Genomic DNA, 15988 nt, shown 5'->3' with positions numbered 1-15988 from the left:
TATAAACATGAAAAAGTATTCACCTTCACTCATTAAAAAAAATTTTAATTATCAACCACTTTTACCCTTTAAATTGTCTCTCAAAAGGTTTGACAAGAATTAACAAGAATGTAGAATAGCATACACTTGAATATACTACCAGTAAAAGTTTAAAATGCTACATCTTTCAAGGCAGTTTGACAGTCACAAATGTAGATATACATCCCTTTGACTCAGCAATCCCCCTTCTCCTTCTGGCTCATGAAAACATACAGGGAGTACTATGCAGCCATTCAAAAGAATAAGGTGGAGCTTTGTATGGTGATATGTGTCAATATCCAAGATACATTATTAAATGAAAAGGGCAAGGTGCAAAATAGTGAATGCATGTAGTATACTGCCATGAGCAAAGGAAAAAATATATTTACATTTATACTTGTGTACAGAAATTTTCTGAGTGGTTACATTAACAGTAGCTGTCATGGGGAAGTTCAGGCTGGAAGAATTTACCAAGTACGTGATTACTTTCCAACAAAAAGAGGAAAAAGAAGACACCAAAAGCAAAAAGGCAAAGCAACAAATAGTTTGAATTATGCAGTTTGCCATTATTAGGTTTTTGCTGAACATAGTGCATACTTTGGGGAACTTTATTATATGCTCAGAAAGAAAGGAGGCAATCAGATGACCTCTTAGGGCCCTTCCAATTTAGTGAACACTCTCCACTTACATTAAAAATAAATGTCACCAGAATTATAAATATGTGTATGTTCAGCTAAAGTACACATTACACACAAAAGTTATTTTTCCCAATATAGGCGTTCCAGTTTCATCTGCTGTCGCAGGTGTAGCAATAGGATTGGTCACCAGAAACAATCCTGAGAAGGGTGAAATAGAAGATTATCGTTTGCTGACAGATATTCTGGCAAGTATATTCCCTGTTTCAATTATTTAATGGTGAAGCTATACATAACTGTACATGTATCGTATGCTTATAAAAATGCTAGTACTTGGCTGGGCTTGGTGGCTTAGCCTGTAATCCCAGCATTTTGGAAGGCCAAGGCAAAAGGATTGCCTGAGCCCAGGGGTTCGAGATCAGCCTGGGCAAGTTGGTGAGACCTCATCTCTAAAATAAATCACAAAAACTAGCTGGGCGAAGTAGTGTGCATCTGTAGTTCCAGCTACTTGGAAGGCTGAAACGGAATTGCCTAAGCCCAGCAAGTCAAGGCTGTGGTAGCTGTGGAGCATGCACTCCAGCCTGGGCGACAGAGTGAGACTCCAGCTCAAAAAAAAAAAAAGAAAGCCAGCACTTGAGGATTGGAGTTACTTGTTCTTACCTTCCTCCTCTGCATGTTTACCTTGGATTTTATAGCATGTGAGTTTAAAATATGTATTACAGTACAAGTATCCATAATGGCTCACTTTATGATGACTGTAAATTAATCCTTATGCAATTATGGGGGAGAGATAGGTTCTGAAAATAAAGTGAGGTTTCTGGTGAAAATAAGTGTGGCTTAAAAAGTTACACATTAGGCCAGGTATAATAGCTTACACTTGTCATCCTAGTACTTTGGGAGGCTGAGGCAGGAGGATTGCTTGAGATCATGAATTCAAGATCAGCCTGGGCAACATGAGACCCTGTCTCTCCAAAAAGTTTTTAAAAATTAGCCAAGTATGGTGGTATATACCTGTAGTCCCAGCTACCCAGGAAACTGAGGCAGGAGGATCTCTTAAGCCCAAGAATTCAAGATTACAGTAAGCTATGATCATGCCATTGCATTCCAGCCTGGATGGCAGAGTGTGACCCCGTCTCTAAAAAATAAATAAAAAAATGCAAAGTCACATTTGGAAACAGTAATTAATGCAGGAAATAATTCTTTGTGTTTAGTCTTAGAGGATAGGATTTACTTCTAAAGCTATTTGCTGAATTTTTTTAATAGTGAATAATAGTGACTTTTGTTTTTATTTAAAACTTCATGATTTCTTAAATTCCTGAAGGGAATTGAAGATTACAATGGTGACATGGATTTCAAAATAGCCGGCACTAATAAGGGAATAACTGCATTACAGGTATTTTTAAAACCCATCTTGTTTCACTCCTATAATATTTAAATACTATCATGAATTAATATTTATATAATTTTTCGGCTCTTTCATATTAGGCTGATATTAAATTACCTGGAATACCAGTAAAAATTGCAATGGAGGCCATCCAGCAAGCTTCAGGTAAGCCAGTGTACCTGATTCTCCTTTCATTATTTTCTAGTATGTTAATGGGAACTATAATTCCCATTAGTCTTTTTTTTTTTTTTGAGTCAGGGTCTCATTCTGTTGTCTAGTCCAGAGGGCAGTGGGCAGTGGCATGATCACGGCTCACCTCAGCCTCAACCTCCGGGGCTCAGGCAATCCTTCTGCCTCAATCTCAAGTAACTGGGACTACAGGCATGCACTACTACACCTGGCTGATTTTTTTATTTTTTGTAGAGACAAGGCCTCGCTATGCTGCCTAGGCTGGTCTTAAATTCCTGAGCTCAAGCATTTCTTCACTTCAGCTTCCCAGGGCTAGGATTATAGGCAAGAGCCAACATGCCCAGCCCCATTAGTCTTATTATAAAATATTGCTTTAAAGTTGAATTTCATATAACTGAGATCAAGAAGTACTAAGTTATTGCACACATGACTAACCACTGAAGTGGGAGGCCAGTAAAATTAAATTTTTACAAATTAAGCAACTGTCTTAAGATAGGATTTATAGAGAAGAGAATATGAGTGAATATTCAAAGTAATTGGGATATGAAGAGCTTCATTTGTTAAGCTAAAGAGTTTGGATTTTACACCATAAAACCTAAGAATGTAGCTATTTCAGATCATATTTATCTTATGTATTTATGGTATTTTTTTGTGTTTTTATCTCTTCTAGTGGCAAAGAAGGAGATATTACAGATTATGAACAAAACTATTTCAAAACCTCGGGAATCTAGAAAAGAAAACGGACCTGTTGTAGGTAATACATTAAAAAGTATTACTGATGCTTGTAAGATAAACATTAATGTATAAACATATATTACTGTTTTTAATTTTTTTTCACTCCATATACAAAATAAAAGCATTAAGTACTTTTATAGTTAAAATGCTTTAAATTTGAGGACATATTCTTGGACATTTCAGGAATTTTAATCAAGTAACAAACTTTTTCTACTTTATAGTAATATATTTTTACATGTGTGTAGACCAAAACAATGGGGTGACCACAACATATTGTAGGTTCATATATATATATATATATGAAGTGTTTATATATTTGTCTGCATTGCATTTCAGAAACTGTTCAGGTTCCACTGTCAAAACGAGCAAAATTCATTGGACCAGGGGGATATAATTTAAAAAAACTTCAGGCTGAAACAGGTAAGTTACATGAAATTTGGAACTTTTAATTAAATGCTGGACCACATAAGTTTGCTATTTCATCTTTACTGTGTTACTTTAAAATACATATATATATTTGAGAAATGAGAGAAAAACCAAGAGAAAAGGATATGACATGTCTCGAGTGTTGTTTTCCTTGTGTCTCTTAATAAATCAGCAAATGATCATTAACTATATTCAAGAAGGATGACTAAGGAGTCAGCAGGGTTTTTCGGCAATATTTTAAAATTGAACATCCAGAATAATTTTTAGTTTTTCACTTTGGAGGAATTATACTTTATTTCTTACTAGTCTGCTACTTACACTTACTTTATTTAGGCTCTTTTATTTAAAGATTATATGTAGAAATAGTATGCTTTAATTTATTTTTTCTGGAAGCAGTGTTTGGCTACCTAATACTTACCAGGAGGGTAAGGAGCAGAGTCACCTTATCCAGTTAAAGATTGAGGAACTGACATGATTTTGTCCTTCATTCATTTAGTCATCCCACAAAAGACTAAGAGGGAGAAAGGAAAAAAAGTGAGAAAGGGTTCTAATATAGTTTCTACTCCTAATAAGAGCACAAAGTCAGACCCTCTAAAATTAGTACTGATATATTTGATCCCACCAGATAGTGGGCTCAAAGAAAATGAGGACATTGCTTCACTGTTGTTTCTCCAGTCAATGCCAGACACATAGCAGTGTGCAGTGTTTATTTGTTGATTAATGAATTCCTTTACCCTTAAAGCAGTAATTAAAATGCAGTACAACCCTGCCCAGCTACTAGTAAGATCCCTCTTATTTTCATATCTACTTTTTTTGTTTTTTCTTTTTGAGTCAACATCTCAGACTGGAGTGCAGTAGCATGGCAGCCTCAGACTCCTGGGCTCAAGCAATCCTCTTGCCTCAGCCTCCCGAGTAACTGGGAATATAGTCATGTGCTGCCACACTTGGTTAACTTTTTTATTTTTTGTGACGATGAGGTCTCACTATGTTGCCCAGACTGGTCTCAAATTCATAGGCCCAAGTAATTCTCTTGCCTCAGCCTCCCAAAGTGCTGGAATTACAGGCATGACTTGCCACACCCAGCCCACATCTACTTTTAAAGCTAGTCTCCACTGGAATGAGCAACTTAACTTTAATATGTTAAATAATCTTTTTAAAAGGTGTAACTATTAGTCAGGTGGATGAAGAAACATTTTCTATATTTGCACCAATACCCAATGCTATGCATGAGGCAAGAGACTTCATTACCGAAATCTGCAAAGATGATGTAAGTATGGTTTATAATAGTTGCTTTGTCTACTTTTTGTTGCAATTTTCTTTATGAATCTTATGGCATATTTTGCAATTACAGCAGGAGCAGCAATTAGAATTCGGAGCAGTGTATACCGCCACAATAACTGAAATCAGGTAATGTCAAATAATATACTTGTGTTGGATTTGCATTTTTTTTGAGACTCAAGTCAGTCACAATAATCACATCTGTAATCCCAGCACTTTGAAAGGCTGAGGTGGAATGAGCCCCAGGAGTTTGAGACCAGCCTAGGCAATATAACAAGAGTTCATCTCTACAGAAAATTAGCCAGGCATGGTGGCACACACCTGTAGTCCCAGCTACTCGGGAGACTGAGGTGGAAAGCTCAACCAGGAGGTCAAGGCTTCAGTGAGCCATTATCGTGCCACTGCCCTCAAGCCTAGGCAACAAAGTTAGACCTCAACTCAAAAAAAAAATCACTCTGTTGCCCAGGCTAGAGTACAGCAGTGCATTCACAGCTTACTATAGCTTCAACCTTCTGAGCTCAAGGGATCTTCCTGCTTCAGCCTCCCAAGTAGCTTAGATTACAGGCTTGTGCCAATATGCCCAGCTAATTTTTCTATTTTTGGTAGAGATGGGGTCTCATTTTGTTGCCCAGGCTGGTTTTGACTCCTGGGCTCAAGTGATCCTCCTGCCTTGGTCTCCCAAAGTGTTATGTTGATTTTTAAAAGATTTAGGTTATAAACCCAGGTTAACTTCACATTTGCTTTGTTTATTTTGAAATCATAAAATGTTTGGATTATATCAATTACCATATAATCACTATTTTTAAGGTAGATTTTATTTTCTACACTACTTTGTAGATTTTTTAGTTACATGGTTCTGTAGCTAAAATTATAATAGACTCTTCTAACTGAATTGTTTTCTTTAACCAAATGTTCTGGGTTTTTTTGTTTGTTTTTTTTGAGTCGAAGTCTCACTCTGTCACCCAAGCTGGAGTACAGTGGCATGCTCACGACCACCACAGCCTCTACCTGCTGGGCTCAGGCAATCTTTCTGCCTCAGCCTTCCAAGTAACTGGAACTACAGGTGTGTGCCACCATGCCTGGCTGATTTTTTTAATACAGATGTATGGATGCCAAATTGCCCAGGCTGGTCTCGAACCCCTGGGCTCAGGCAATCCTCTCTCCTCACCTTCCAAAGTGCTGGGATTACAGGTGTGAGTGCCCTAACATGTTCTGCCATTTTAATTTCCCCAGTAAATACTAAGTAGGCCCCAAACAGACTTAGCAACAGTTCTCTTTTTTTAGGAGAGAAGGTGGCTTGTTTTAAAGGTAGTATTACTACTTAATGTTTAGTTAGCATATGTTTTTAAATGTTAAAGCATTTTTTTTACCAGCTAAGAAGATTATATTTTTACGATCAGCAAATCTCCTTTTTCTAACATCAGACAAGATTGGGCAAGTTTAGGGTTATATAGTCATAGACAAAAATCCTCTTTTTAAGAAAAAGAAAGAAAGAAATTGTCAGATGTAGCAAGAATGTTTAAAACTATTTGAAATGAAAAATAAAAGCCAGTGGGATGATTTGTTTAATATGGCAGGTGAAAAATAATAAGTAGGATGGCTTGTTTTAGTAAACTAGAGAAAAAAGGGAGATACATTTTAAGTATCTCATTTAAACTACTTTCCTTAACTCACTACCTAATAGTCTAATGATATTCTATACTATTTTAAAATATTTAATGCCATTTCAAAAATTTTTGGACATTATAAAGAGAGATATGGAAGAATATATATTCTAGAGGCTTTTATACTGCACTTTTTTCCCTTATCTTTTCTTTGTTCTTTGACTCACAAGTATTTAAATATATCATATATGTTCCATTGATAAGTAAGTATCTGTTTTAGGTGATTAACTTTTTATATTTTTAAGAACATAATGAGTTTATTTTTTTTAACTTTTTTCTCCTATATAAACATAATCAGTTTTAAGTGTCAGTAGATACAGAGATACTTACTGTTTTAATCAGGCTTACTGTTTCCTTTTTGTAGAGACAGTGGAGTAATGGTAAAATTATATCCAAATATGACTGCAGTCCTACTTCATAACACACAACTTGATCAACGAAAGGTAAAAAGAAAGACAGATTTTATTATTTTTATAGCTGCCTTAAAGTAACCTTATTGCAATTATTTACCTTGGTAAAAATTTTATACTTGGCCTGCCACCAGCCTAAATACAGAAGATAAAAGTGTCAGAGCCGCTGCTGGCAAAAGGTTTTACATTGTTTCCACAAATATTTATGTTTCTCCTCCCACAATGGAATAGGAACATTCTGATCGTTTTGAGGTAGAACAAGTCTAGAGCCAGCAGTTACTAAAAATACCTACATATAACCCTGTTTTCCCAATTTTCTACTGACCAACCCATCCTGGAAAGTTAATTCTTGGGGTATTTTTTATGTATTTAATCTTCTTGTATTCCATACATCTGGAAAGTGAAGACTGTAAGAAAACAATGGGGGCACGGGAGTAATCAGAGTGTCTTTTTTTACCATATATTAAAATATATGATAAAACTATAGACAATAAAAGTGTATTCCTGGTCCAGAAATAGATAATCCTAGAAAAAAAGAGACTAGAAATAAACCTAGTTATATACATGGGACTATACATGCTAGAAGTTATATTTTAGTCATTGAAGGAATAAAGATTGTTTAATAAATTATATTGATACTGCTGGCTGTCATAAAACAGGACACCTGATAATTTTTATACCAAAATTCTCTCTGGATCAAAGGGCTAAGTGTTAAAAAAAAAAGTGGAGAAAGAAAGAAAATCTTGTGAGGTAAAGGAGGGAGAACTATAAGAAAATGTGGATATAATTACTGGGGAAGTCTTTCTTAGCATGAGCTCAGTAAGGTTAAAATTCAATCAGTAACTTAAGGGGGAAATGTTTATATCATATGACTGAGGTTTAATATACAAAGGGATTATATACATCAGTAAGAATGATGATATCAATAGAAAAATGGGCAAAGAATATGAACAGACAAATCATTTTGTAAAAAGTCAACCAAAGCATTTAATATTAACAAGTTTTTTAATGCAAGTGAAATCAAGATACCATTTTTAACTTTCAGATAGTTGAAAATTACCCATGTGAATAAGAAGGTAGACTTTTTATACACCATCAATAGGAGTATAAATTGGGATGTACTTTTTGGAGGTGTTTGGTAAATGTTTATGAACCTAGACACTGTAGGACTTTGTTCTGAGAGGAGAATTAGAGTAAATGAATACATAATCCATACTACACTGCAACTTATTTTTCCTCAACTTTTTATTTTGAAACCAAATTTTTTTTTTTTTTGAGTTAAGAGTCTCACTCTGTCGTCCAGGCTGGAATGCAGTGGCACGCTCATGGCCACCTCAGTGTCAACCTGCTGTGCTCAGGTGGTCCTTCCACCTCAGCCTTCCAAGTAGCTGGAATTATAGGCACACGCTACCATGCCCAGCTAATTTTTTGATATATTATAGAGACGAGGTCTCACCAAGTTGCCCGGGCTGGTCTTTATCTCAGGCAATCCTCTTGCTTCTGCCTCCCAAAGTGCTGGGATTACAGACATGAGCCACCATGTCCAGCTTGAAAAATTTTTAAACTACAAAAAAATTGAAAGAGTAATACACTGAAAATTCATCTTTCACCTAGATTCATCAGTCATTAACATTTGCATCACTGGAATTTAAAACAAATTAATGACCATCTTTAGGGAATTGGTTAAATAAATTGTACAGTTTGAATACTTAAGTGTAATGCTTCATGTATTCATATGAAAAAACATCCTTAACATACAATTGAATGAAAAGTGAGCAAATTATAAAATAAGCACAGAATGGTCAATTTTTATAAATGCAGTATGCATACATTATCTACAACTAGAGAGGTTTTGGATGATTTTTATATTTTTCTGAATACATCTATATTTAAATTGTTATAATTAACAGATTTTTATCATCAGAGGAACCAATAAAGCTGTTTTCCAATTGGGAAAAAAATGTGTTCTTCTATGGACATTAGATATTATACACAACAACTGAAAATAGATGAATATGTTTTATTTCAGATTAAACATCCTTCTGCCCTAGGATTGGAAGTTGGCCAAGAAATTCAGGTACTTGTGTTCAACCTTTTAGCCTTAAAGTTGTGAGATGTACTTGAAATTTCAATTATTATTTGTTTTTTCAAAAAGTAAGTTGAAAGAATAGAGTCAACATGTATAATATGTATTAGTTAGATGCAGTGCTTTTTTTTTTTAGAGGTTTGTTTGTTTGTTTGTTTGTTTGTTTGTTTGTTTTGAGTTGGAATCTCACTTTGTCGCCCAGGCTGGAGTGCACTGTCATGGCTCACTGCGGCCTCGACCTCCTGGGCTCAGGCAATCCTTCTGCCTCAGTCTTCTGAGTTGCTGGGATGACACACACACACCACTACACCTGGAATTTTTTTATTTTTTTGTAGAGAAAAGGTCTCATTATGTTGCACAGGCTGGGCTGGTCTCAAACTCCAGGGCACAAGTAATCCTCCCACCGTGGCCTTCCAAAGTGCTGGGATTACAGGAGTGACCCACAGCACCTGGCCTGCAGTGCTTATTTTTTAACCTTAGGGTTGTTTAACGGAATCATAAGGGCTTAAGACACAATTCTTTCCCTCAAATAGCTTAGAGTTTTAACTAAAACCAACAGTCACCCTTTAGAGCTTTTAAAAAATACAGGAGCAGGTCAGTGTTGACTGTGCAAACTCAGTGATTTGGAGACAGACATGAGAACTTAGATAGTATAACTTTTTGAAGGCCTTGAATGTTATCTTTGGGAAGCTGAGACTTAGTTTCTCTAGTACTTGAGACTAAACGTTTTTTTACCTTGTTAAGAGACAAGTTGTTCAGACCTAGAATTCACCTTTTTTGTGTATTCCTTGATGAGTGGATAAAAGAAGTCATTGCCGATCTAGTTTTTTTGGCTGCACCACATCCTGTTCTAGTTATATCTAATACCCATGACCTGAGTAACTAAGGCTTCTAGTGTATTTCCAATCTGTAGTCCCATTGTTCAAATAGCCTCCAGGGGAAGATGAACGCGAAGACATAATATCTCTGTATACGGTTGTTTTTGTTTTAACATCAGAAGGAACTTTAAACCTGCCACATTTTCACCTGATTTTCACTTTCCAAAATGAAGCCAAATAAACACCAACTAGTGTGATGGTCTTTTGAGTAGTAGTTAATATCTGAGTGACCTAAGCATAATCCTGTAGTTTGTAACACAATGAGGCTCACAAAGCCCTTGTTTAGAATTATTCATCATGGCTTTGACTGTTCTTCCAATATAGGAACTTGGTCTGGTGACAATAAAAAGGCACAGATGAGTTTAACAGAAGATTATAATGGGACAACTAAATGCCACTGTTTTTTTTTTTTTTTAGTTAAAATCTCACTCTGTTGCCCAGGTTGGAGTGCAGTGGCACACTCACGGCCACCACTGCCTCGACCTACTGGGCTCAGGTGTTGCTTCCGCCTCAGCCTTCTAAGAAGTAGCTGGAACTACAGGCATACACCACCATGCCCGGCTGATTTTTTGATTTATTGTAGAGATGAGTGACGTCTTGCCAAGTTGCCCAGGCTGGTCTCGAACCCGTGGGCTCAGGCAGTCCTCTCACCTCAGCCTCCCAAAGTGCTGGGATTATAGGTGTGAGCCACCATACCTGGCTTTTTTTTTTTTTTTTAATAACAGCTACTTAACCAAATTACATATGTATATATGTATTTTTTTTATTTTTTACTCACCGGTGATGATGAAGCTTTGTACAGACAATGTTGAGGTGACAGGGAGAGGTCTGTTTGATGTAGCTGTTGCAAGCACTAAGAGTGATGAGTAAGAGAAAGAGAAAGAGACAAGCACCTTGTCTCTCTCTACAGACAGACTCAGGTTGGAAAAGAGGAGAGAGAGTGAGAGTGGGACTTCCAAAAATGCTAGGTCATAATCTCAGTGGGGCCATCAAAATGTTAGGTCAGACCAGGGGGTCTGCAATCTGGTGCCATGCAGACGATGCAAAGTATTGCACAGAAGTTAGATTGGAAAGTATAGTTTATTTAGAAAGTAAATTAGTGAGAAAGAGAGGAGATTCACCTCCCCAAGGTAGGGGAGGGGGTCAAAGCTAAGAAAGCATGGTGGCCATAGCTCAAAGAGCCACCTGGCCCAAACAGAGCTTAGCAAAGCAATGACCTATATTTATTCATTGTATACTTATACCTAGCACTGATCAGTGTTTTCACTGAACAAATTAAAACAATCATTGCCTTATTTAGACAATATAAATTCAAATGTCTTTTAATTAGATGTCACTCAGTATGCTGCAACTTTAAAAGTAAATCTGTTTCTTTAACTCAGGTGAAATACTTTGGACGTGATCCAGCCGATGGAAGAATGAGGCTTTCTCGTAAAGTGCTTCAGTCTCCAGCTACAACTGTTGTCAAAACTCTGAATGACAGAAGCAGTATTGTAATGGGAGAACCTATGTCACAGTCATCATCTAATTCTTCCCAATGAAGTTTTATTTATTTTTTTTTTAAGAAAATTCTAAGGTGATATGCAGTCGAGCAAAATTTTAGCACTATCTTCTAATGTGTAGACTTATATATAGTATAAATATAATTATTTGTATTAAAATGCTCATTTTACATGTGCCTTTTTTACTTTAAGAATAACCCATATTCACTTATTCTTATTTGCATTAGAAGTCAATCAGTTTTTATTATTAAGAGTAAACCATTTATATATCTTAGGAAAGATAATCCTTTTGTTTTTGTAACTGTGCATTATCTGAAAAACTTAGAAATAAGAGATCACATATGCCACTATAATGAATCTCTTTCTATACTGTAGTTACAATTTACTGTCAATCATCTTACACTTCCCTCTTTGCCCTACAGGTTTACTTGCCTACAGCTATTCACAAACTGGAACATACCATTTTCAAAGCCAGTACCTATTTCTTCAGAACAGTTACCAGATATAGTAAGGAGTTGAGGGAGCTATCACTTCATGATTCCACAAAAGTAAAAGGTACATGCAAGTCATGTTTTAGGATGCCTACTTCTTTTAAAAGTCTCATAAAAATATGCCAGATTTGTTGGTTTATGCCTGTAATCCAGAACTTTGTGAGGCACAGGTGGGAGGAGATCTTGGGGCCAGGAGTTCAAGACCAAATGATCAAGCCTGCAGTGAAATATGATTGTACCTGTGAACAGCCACCATCTATGTCAATCTTGGTCCTCAGAGAAGCAGATGCCCAGAGAAGCAGATGCCAAGAAGGGTTAATCTTGTAAGATATTTATTGGGGGGAAATGTCTGTGCAAGGTAAAGTGGAAGGGCTCGAGAACTGGCAGGAAGGACTTTCAGATCACAGTGTAGGTCTGACCTCTGTAAAAGGAGGAAGGGAAAGAAATTTGGGGCAGAAAGAGTCTTAGACTACATGTAGTTCTAAGATACTCTCATCCAGGCTGATGAGAAGTTTCCCAAGCCAAAGTTGCCCATGAGAAGAATTTGGCAGCTGGGCATGGTGGCTCAGGCCTGTAATCCCAGCACTTTGGGAGGCCGAGGCAAGAGGATTGCCTGAGCTCGCAGGTTCGAGACCAGCCTGGGCAACTTGGTGAGACCTCATCTCTACAATAAATCAAAAATTTGCTGGGCAAGGAGATGCGTGCCTGTAGTTCCAGCTACTTGGAAGGCTGAGGTGGAAGGATCACCTGAGCCCAGCAGGTCAAGGCTGCAGTGGCCATGAGCGTGTCACTGCACTCTAGCCTGGATGACTCCACCTCGGAAAAAAAAAAAAGAAATTAATGCCACGTCAATGTTTGATTAATTCAATTCTAAGATAGTTGTTTACTATTATGTAGGCATTGACAGACTGTTTTGTCTACCAGAAAAGTGCATTTTATTAGATGCATACTCAGTGTTTACTCTAGATTAATAGATTTTGAACTTATGCCCTTCTTTGCTATAATATATATACTTGTTTTAGCAAAAATATATGTAACATGGGATGCTGACTATTTGGCAATTTATAAGGTAAAATATGGGAATTATTTAAATGAAGAGCCAAGGCAGAAAGACCCTGGATGATGTAATGAGGTCACCATTTTAAAGAGGATTGAGTGAGAACCAGACCAAGGCAGAGCAGAGCAGAGGAAGCTTTTGATTTGGTTATCAAGTGCCAGACAGATGAGGTGTAGAAAATGTAGAGCATAAATGAACTTAGAAAACAAATATTTTAGAATCATATTTTGTGCTTTGGGAATATTTACTTATCACACACAGGAAATAGGAGAAAATGTTTTTCCCTTTGTGAATAAGTCTTTGAAAATTCAAGGCTGGGAGTGGTGGCTCACACCTATAAACTCAGCACTTTGGGAGGCCGAGGTGAGAAGACTGCCTGAGTCCATGTGTTCGAGAACAGTCTGGGAAACTTGGCGAGACCTCATCTCTACAATAAATAAAAAAAATTAGCTGGTGCATGCCTATAGTTCCAGCTATGTGGAAGGCTGAGGCGGAAGGATCACCTGAGCCCAGCAGGTTGAGGCTGCAGTGGCCGTGAGCATGCCACTGCACTCCAGCCTGGGTGAGGGATTGAGACTCCAAATAAAAAAAAAAAAAAAAAAAAAAAAAGAATTCTGCATTGGGCAGGAAAGAATAAATTTAGTACCCCTGCTATGTTCGGTCACTAGCTGGCAGCAACTCAAGGGACACGTGGCATTGGTATGAATGAAAGATGAATCTAAGGGAGTGGCAGCTGTCAGTCACCTATACTCCCCAGCATAGGTTCTCTTGACAATCTGAGTGGCAGACTTCTATGGCCACCACACCAAGCAAATATCAAAGCATACTCTAAAACTAGAGCTATTAAAACAGTGTCATGGCTGGGCACAGTAGCTCACACGTGTGATCCCAGCACTTTGGGAGGCCAAGGCAGGGGGATTGCTTGAGCCCACGAGCTTAAGACCAGCCTAGGCAATATAGCGAGAACTTGTCTCTACAAAATAAGCAAAAAAAAAATTAGCCGGGTATGGTGGTGTACGCCTGTAGTCCTAGCTACTTGGGAGGCTGAGGTGGAAGGATTGCCAGAGTGCCCAGGAGGTGGAGGCTGTGATAAGGTATGATGGTGCCACCAAAAAACAACAAAAATTATAAAACTAGAATTGACCAAATAAAGCCTTTGAAACAAAGTAGTAAATTCAGATTCAAGTTCACATATACGTATGTATGTGTATAAATTTAGTAAAAAATGTAATAAAGATAGCATTTTCAAGTTGTTTTATCTGTAAATGATGTTGAAACAATTGGCTGTCCATTAAGAGGAAAAATTTTAAATTACCTTCCTCCTTCATTATATTTAAGAACTCCATTTGGATTAAAGAACTAAACATTTAAAAATAATTTTTAAAATGGGCCAGGCTTGGTGACTCAGCCTGTAATCCCAGTACTTTGGGAGGCTGAGGCAAGTGGGTTGCCTGAGCCTGTGGGTTCAAGACCAGCCCAGGCAAATTGGCGAGACCTAGTCTTGGCAATAAAAAAAAAAAAAAATCAAAAAAATTAACCCGGTGTGGTAGCTCTTCATAGTTTGGCCCTTACTTGACTTTCTATTCTCAAGAGCAAGGCTATATAGACTTCTGTCCCTCTTTAGAGTGATTATCTCTCAATCACAGTCTCTCTCCCAATCATCATCAAAGATCAGTTTTTAAAAGTCTTTTCTCTGGAGGAATATAATTTCTCTAGAGTACTCCATATCCTGCCTGGGTAAAGGCATTCTAGGAGGGCAGAAGTGGGCTAGAGGTCCCATTCTTTGTTATGCAGATCTTCACTTACTGTCCACTTTTAGCTCTGCTTTGTAATCCTCCACTATCTGTGTAACTAGTGTACTTAAGAGTCTCTCCCATTCTAGAAAGAAATCAGGCTCCTAGGGTAGTGATGGCAGTGTTACAGGGGTTGGTATGGGTATGAGTGTCTGTGTTGAGGTGGTGGTGGTCCTTTATGGGACTGGGGAGATGACTCAGGCCTGTAGTTGCTCTCCCTATAGACTTTCACCCGGCCCTCAAGTTTTCTGCCCTGATATTTTCTGATATTTTTGTGAAGAATTAAAGTCCATTACTACTCTTCCCTCATTTGCTGAAATTTCTTGTCTTTTCCATTGTTTGCCCTTTGGACTCTGTCCTTCCACCTCAGCCTTCCAAGTAGCTGGAACCACAGGCACACACCACCACATCCAGCTAATTTTTTTATTTATCATAGAGACGAGGTCTTGCCAACTTGCCCAAGGTTGGTCTTGAACCCCTGAACTTAGGCAATCCTTTTGCCTTTGCCTCTCAAAGTGCTGGGATTATAGGTATGAGCTATCGCACCTGGCAAAAGATGTTAAAGGAATATATGATCAAATTTGTCCCATGAATGTTACTGTGATGAGTAAATAATTGACTGCCCAGAGATAGAAATTGGAGCTACCAGTCTGGGACCTTCCAAGATGCAACATAATCTCAGTTGTTAAATTGTCTGCTAAGAGAAATGCTAAATTGAGTAGTGAACTTCTAGGGGAAACTTCATTCTTTCAATAATTTTTGAGATCCTGCTGTTTGACACCCTATGGTAGACACAGGAGATACAATGGTGAGAAAAAAATAGTTTCCTGGACTCATGGGTTTTTCATCTAGAAGACAATCAGAAATCTTACAAACAAGTATAAAGCTACAAGTATGACAAGTGCTGCAATGGAGGGGTGCATGGTGCTATGAGTGTATAATAGGAGGCTATAATGGATACTCTGGTTGTCCTCTTAGCATGTTTTACCCATACCCCACAGTGTAACATCCAAGGAATTTACATGAGATCAACACTACCCTCAGCTCCAGGGATAGGCCCCGATTTGCCTTAGCCAATCAGTGCTTGACATTCCCTAGACCACAAAACTCTTAGGTTTTAGGGTGAGCATGTGACCTAAATTAGTTCTAATCACAGTTAAAGCAGGAATATGTGAAAGAAATTTTTTATGTGAATGATAAACTATGTAAACTCTGGAGCTCTTGGTTACCATTTTATGATGCAAAAGGAGTAAGCCTTAGGATGAATGTGATAGTAGAAAGTGAAGTTGAGAGGTAGGAGGCCGGGCTCGGTGGCTCATCTTGTAATCCCAGCACTTTGGGAGGCCGAGGCGAATGAAATTGCCTGAGCCCACGAGTTCGAGACCAGCCTGGGCAACTTGGCAAGACCTCACCTCTACAATAACAAAATTTAAAAAATTAGC

General features: G+C 37.7%; 1 protein-coding gene across 2 annotated transcripts in view; it reads left to right on the top strand.

Annotated features, from left to right (window-relative positions):
• PNPT1 (polyribonucleotide nucleotidyltransferase 1) overlaps positions 1 to 11479 on the top strand; it is a 54032-nt gene extending 42553 nt beyond the window's left edge. For both annotated transcript variants that reach the window (XM_008067213.2, XM_008067214.2), the window contains exons 19-28: positions 795 to 901; positions 1975 to 2046; positions 2139 to 2202; positions 2897 to 2980; positions 3298 to 3381; positions 4548 to 4654; positions 4739 to 4794; positions 6694 to 6772; positions 8769 to 8816; positions 11086 to 11479. In XM_008067213.2, the coding sequence (XP_008065404.1) occupies positions 795 to 901; positions 1975 to 2046; positions 2139 to 2202; positions 2897 to 2980; positions 3298 to 3381; positions 4548 to 4654; positions 4739 to 4794; positions 6694 to 6772; positions 8769 to 8816; positions 11086 to 11244 (860 nt within the window). In that variant the 3' untranslated portion in view covers positions 11245 to 11479. The remainder of the gene's footprint in view (positions 1 to 794; positions 902 to 1974; positions 2047 to 2138; positions 2203 to 2896; positions 2981 to 3297; positions 3382 to 4547; positions 4655 to 4738; positions 4795 to 6693; positions 6773 to 8768; positions 8817 to 11085) is intronic.
• Positions 11480 to 15988: the final 4509 nt, after the last annotated feature.

Source organism: Carlito syrichta, unplaced genomic scaffold (genome assembly GCF_000164805.1).
Source record: "Carlito syrichta isolate Samal-C Ts95f unplaced genomic scaffold, Tarsius_syrichta-2.0.1 Scaffold309408, whole genome shotgun sequence".
NCBI lineage: Eukaryota > Metazoa > Chordata > Mammalia > Primates > Tarsiidae > Carlito > Carlito syrichta.
The sequence above is the reverse complement of the archived record's forward strand: the minus strand, read 5'-3'. Positions and strand labels throughout refer to the sequence as shown.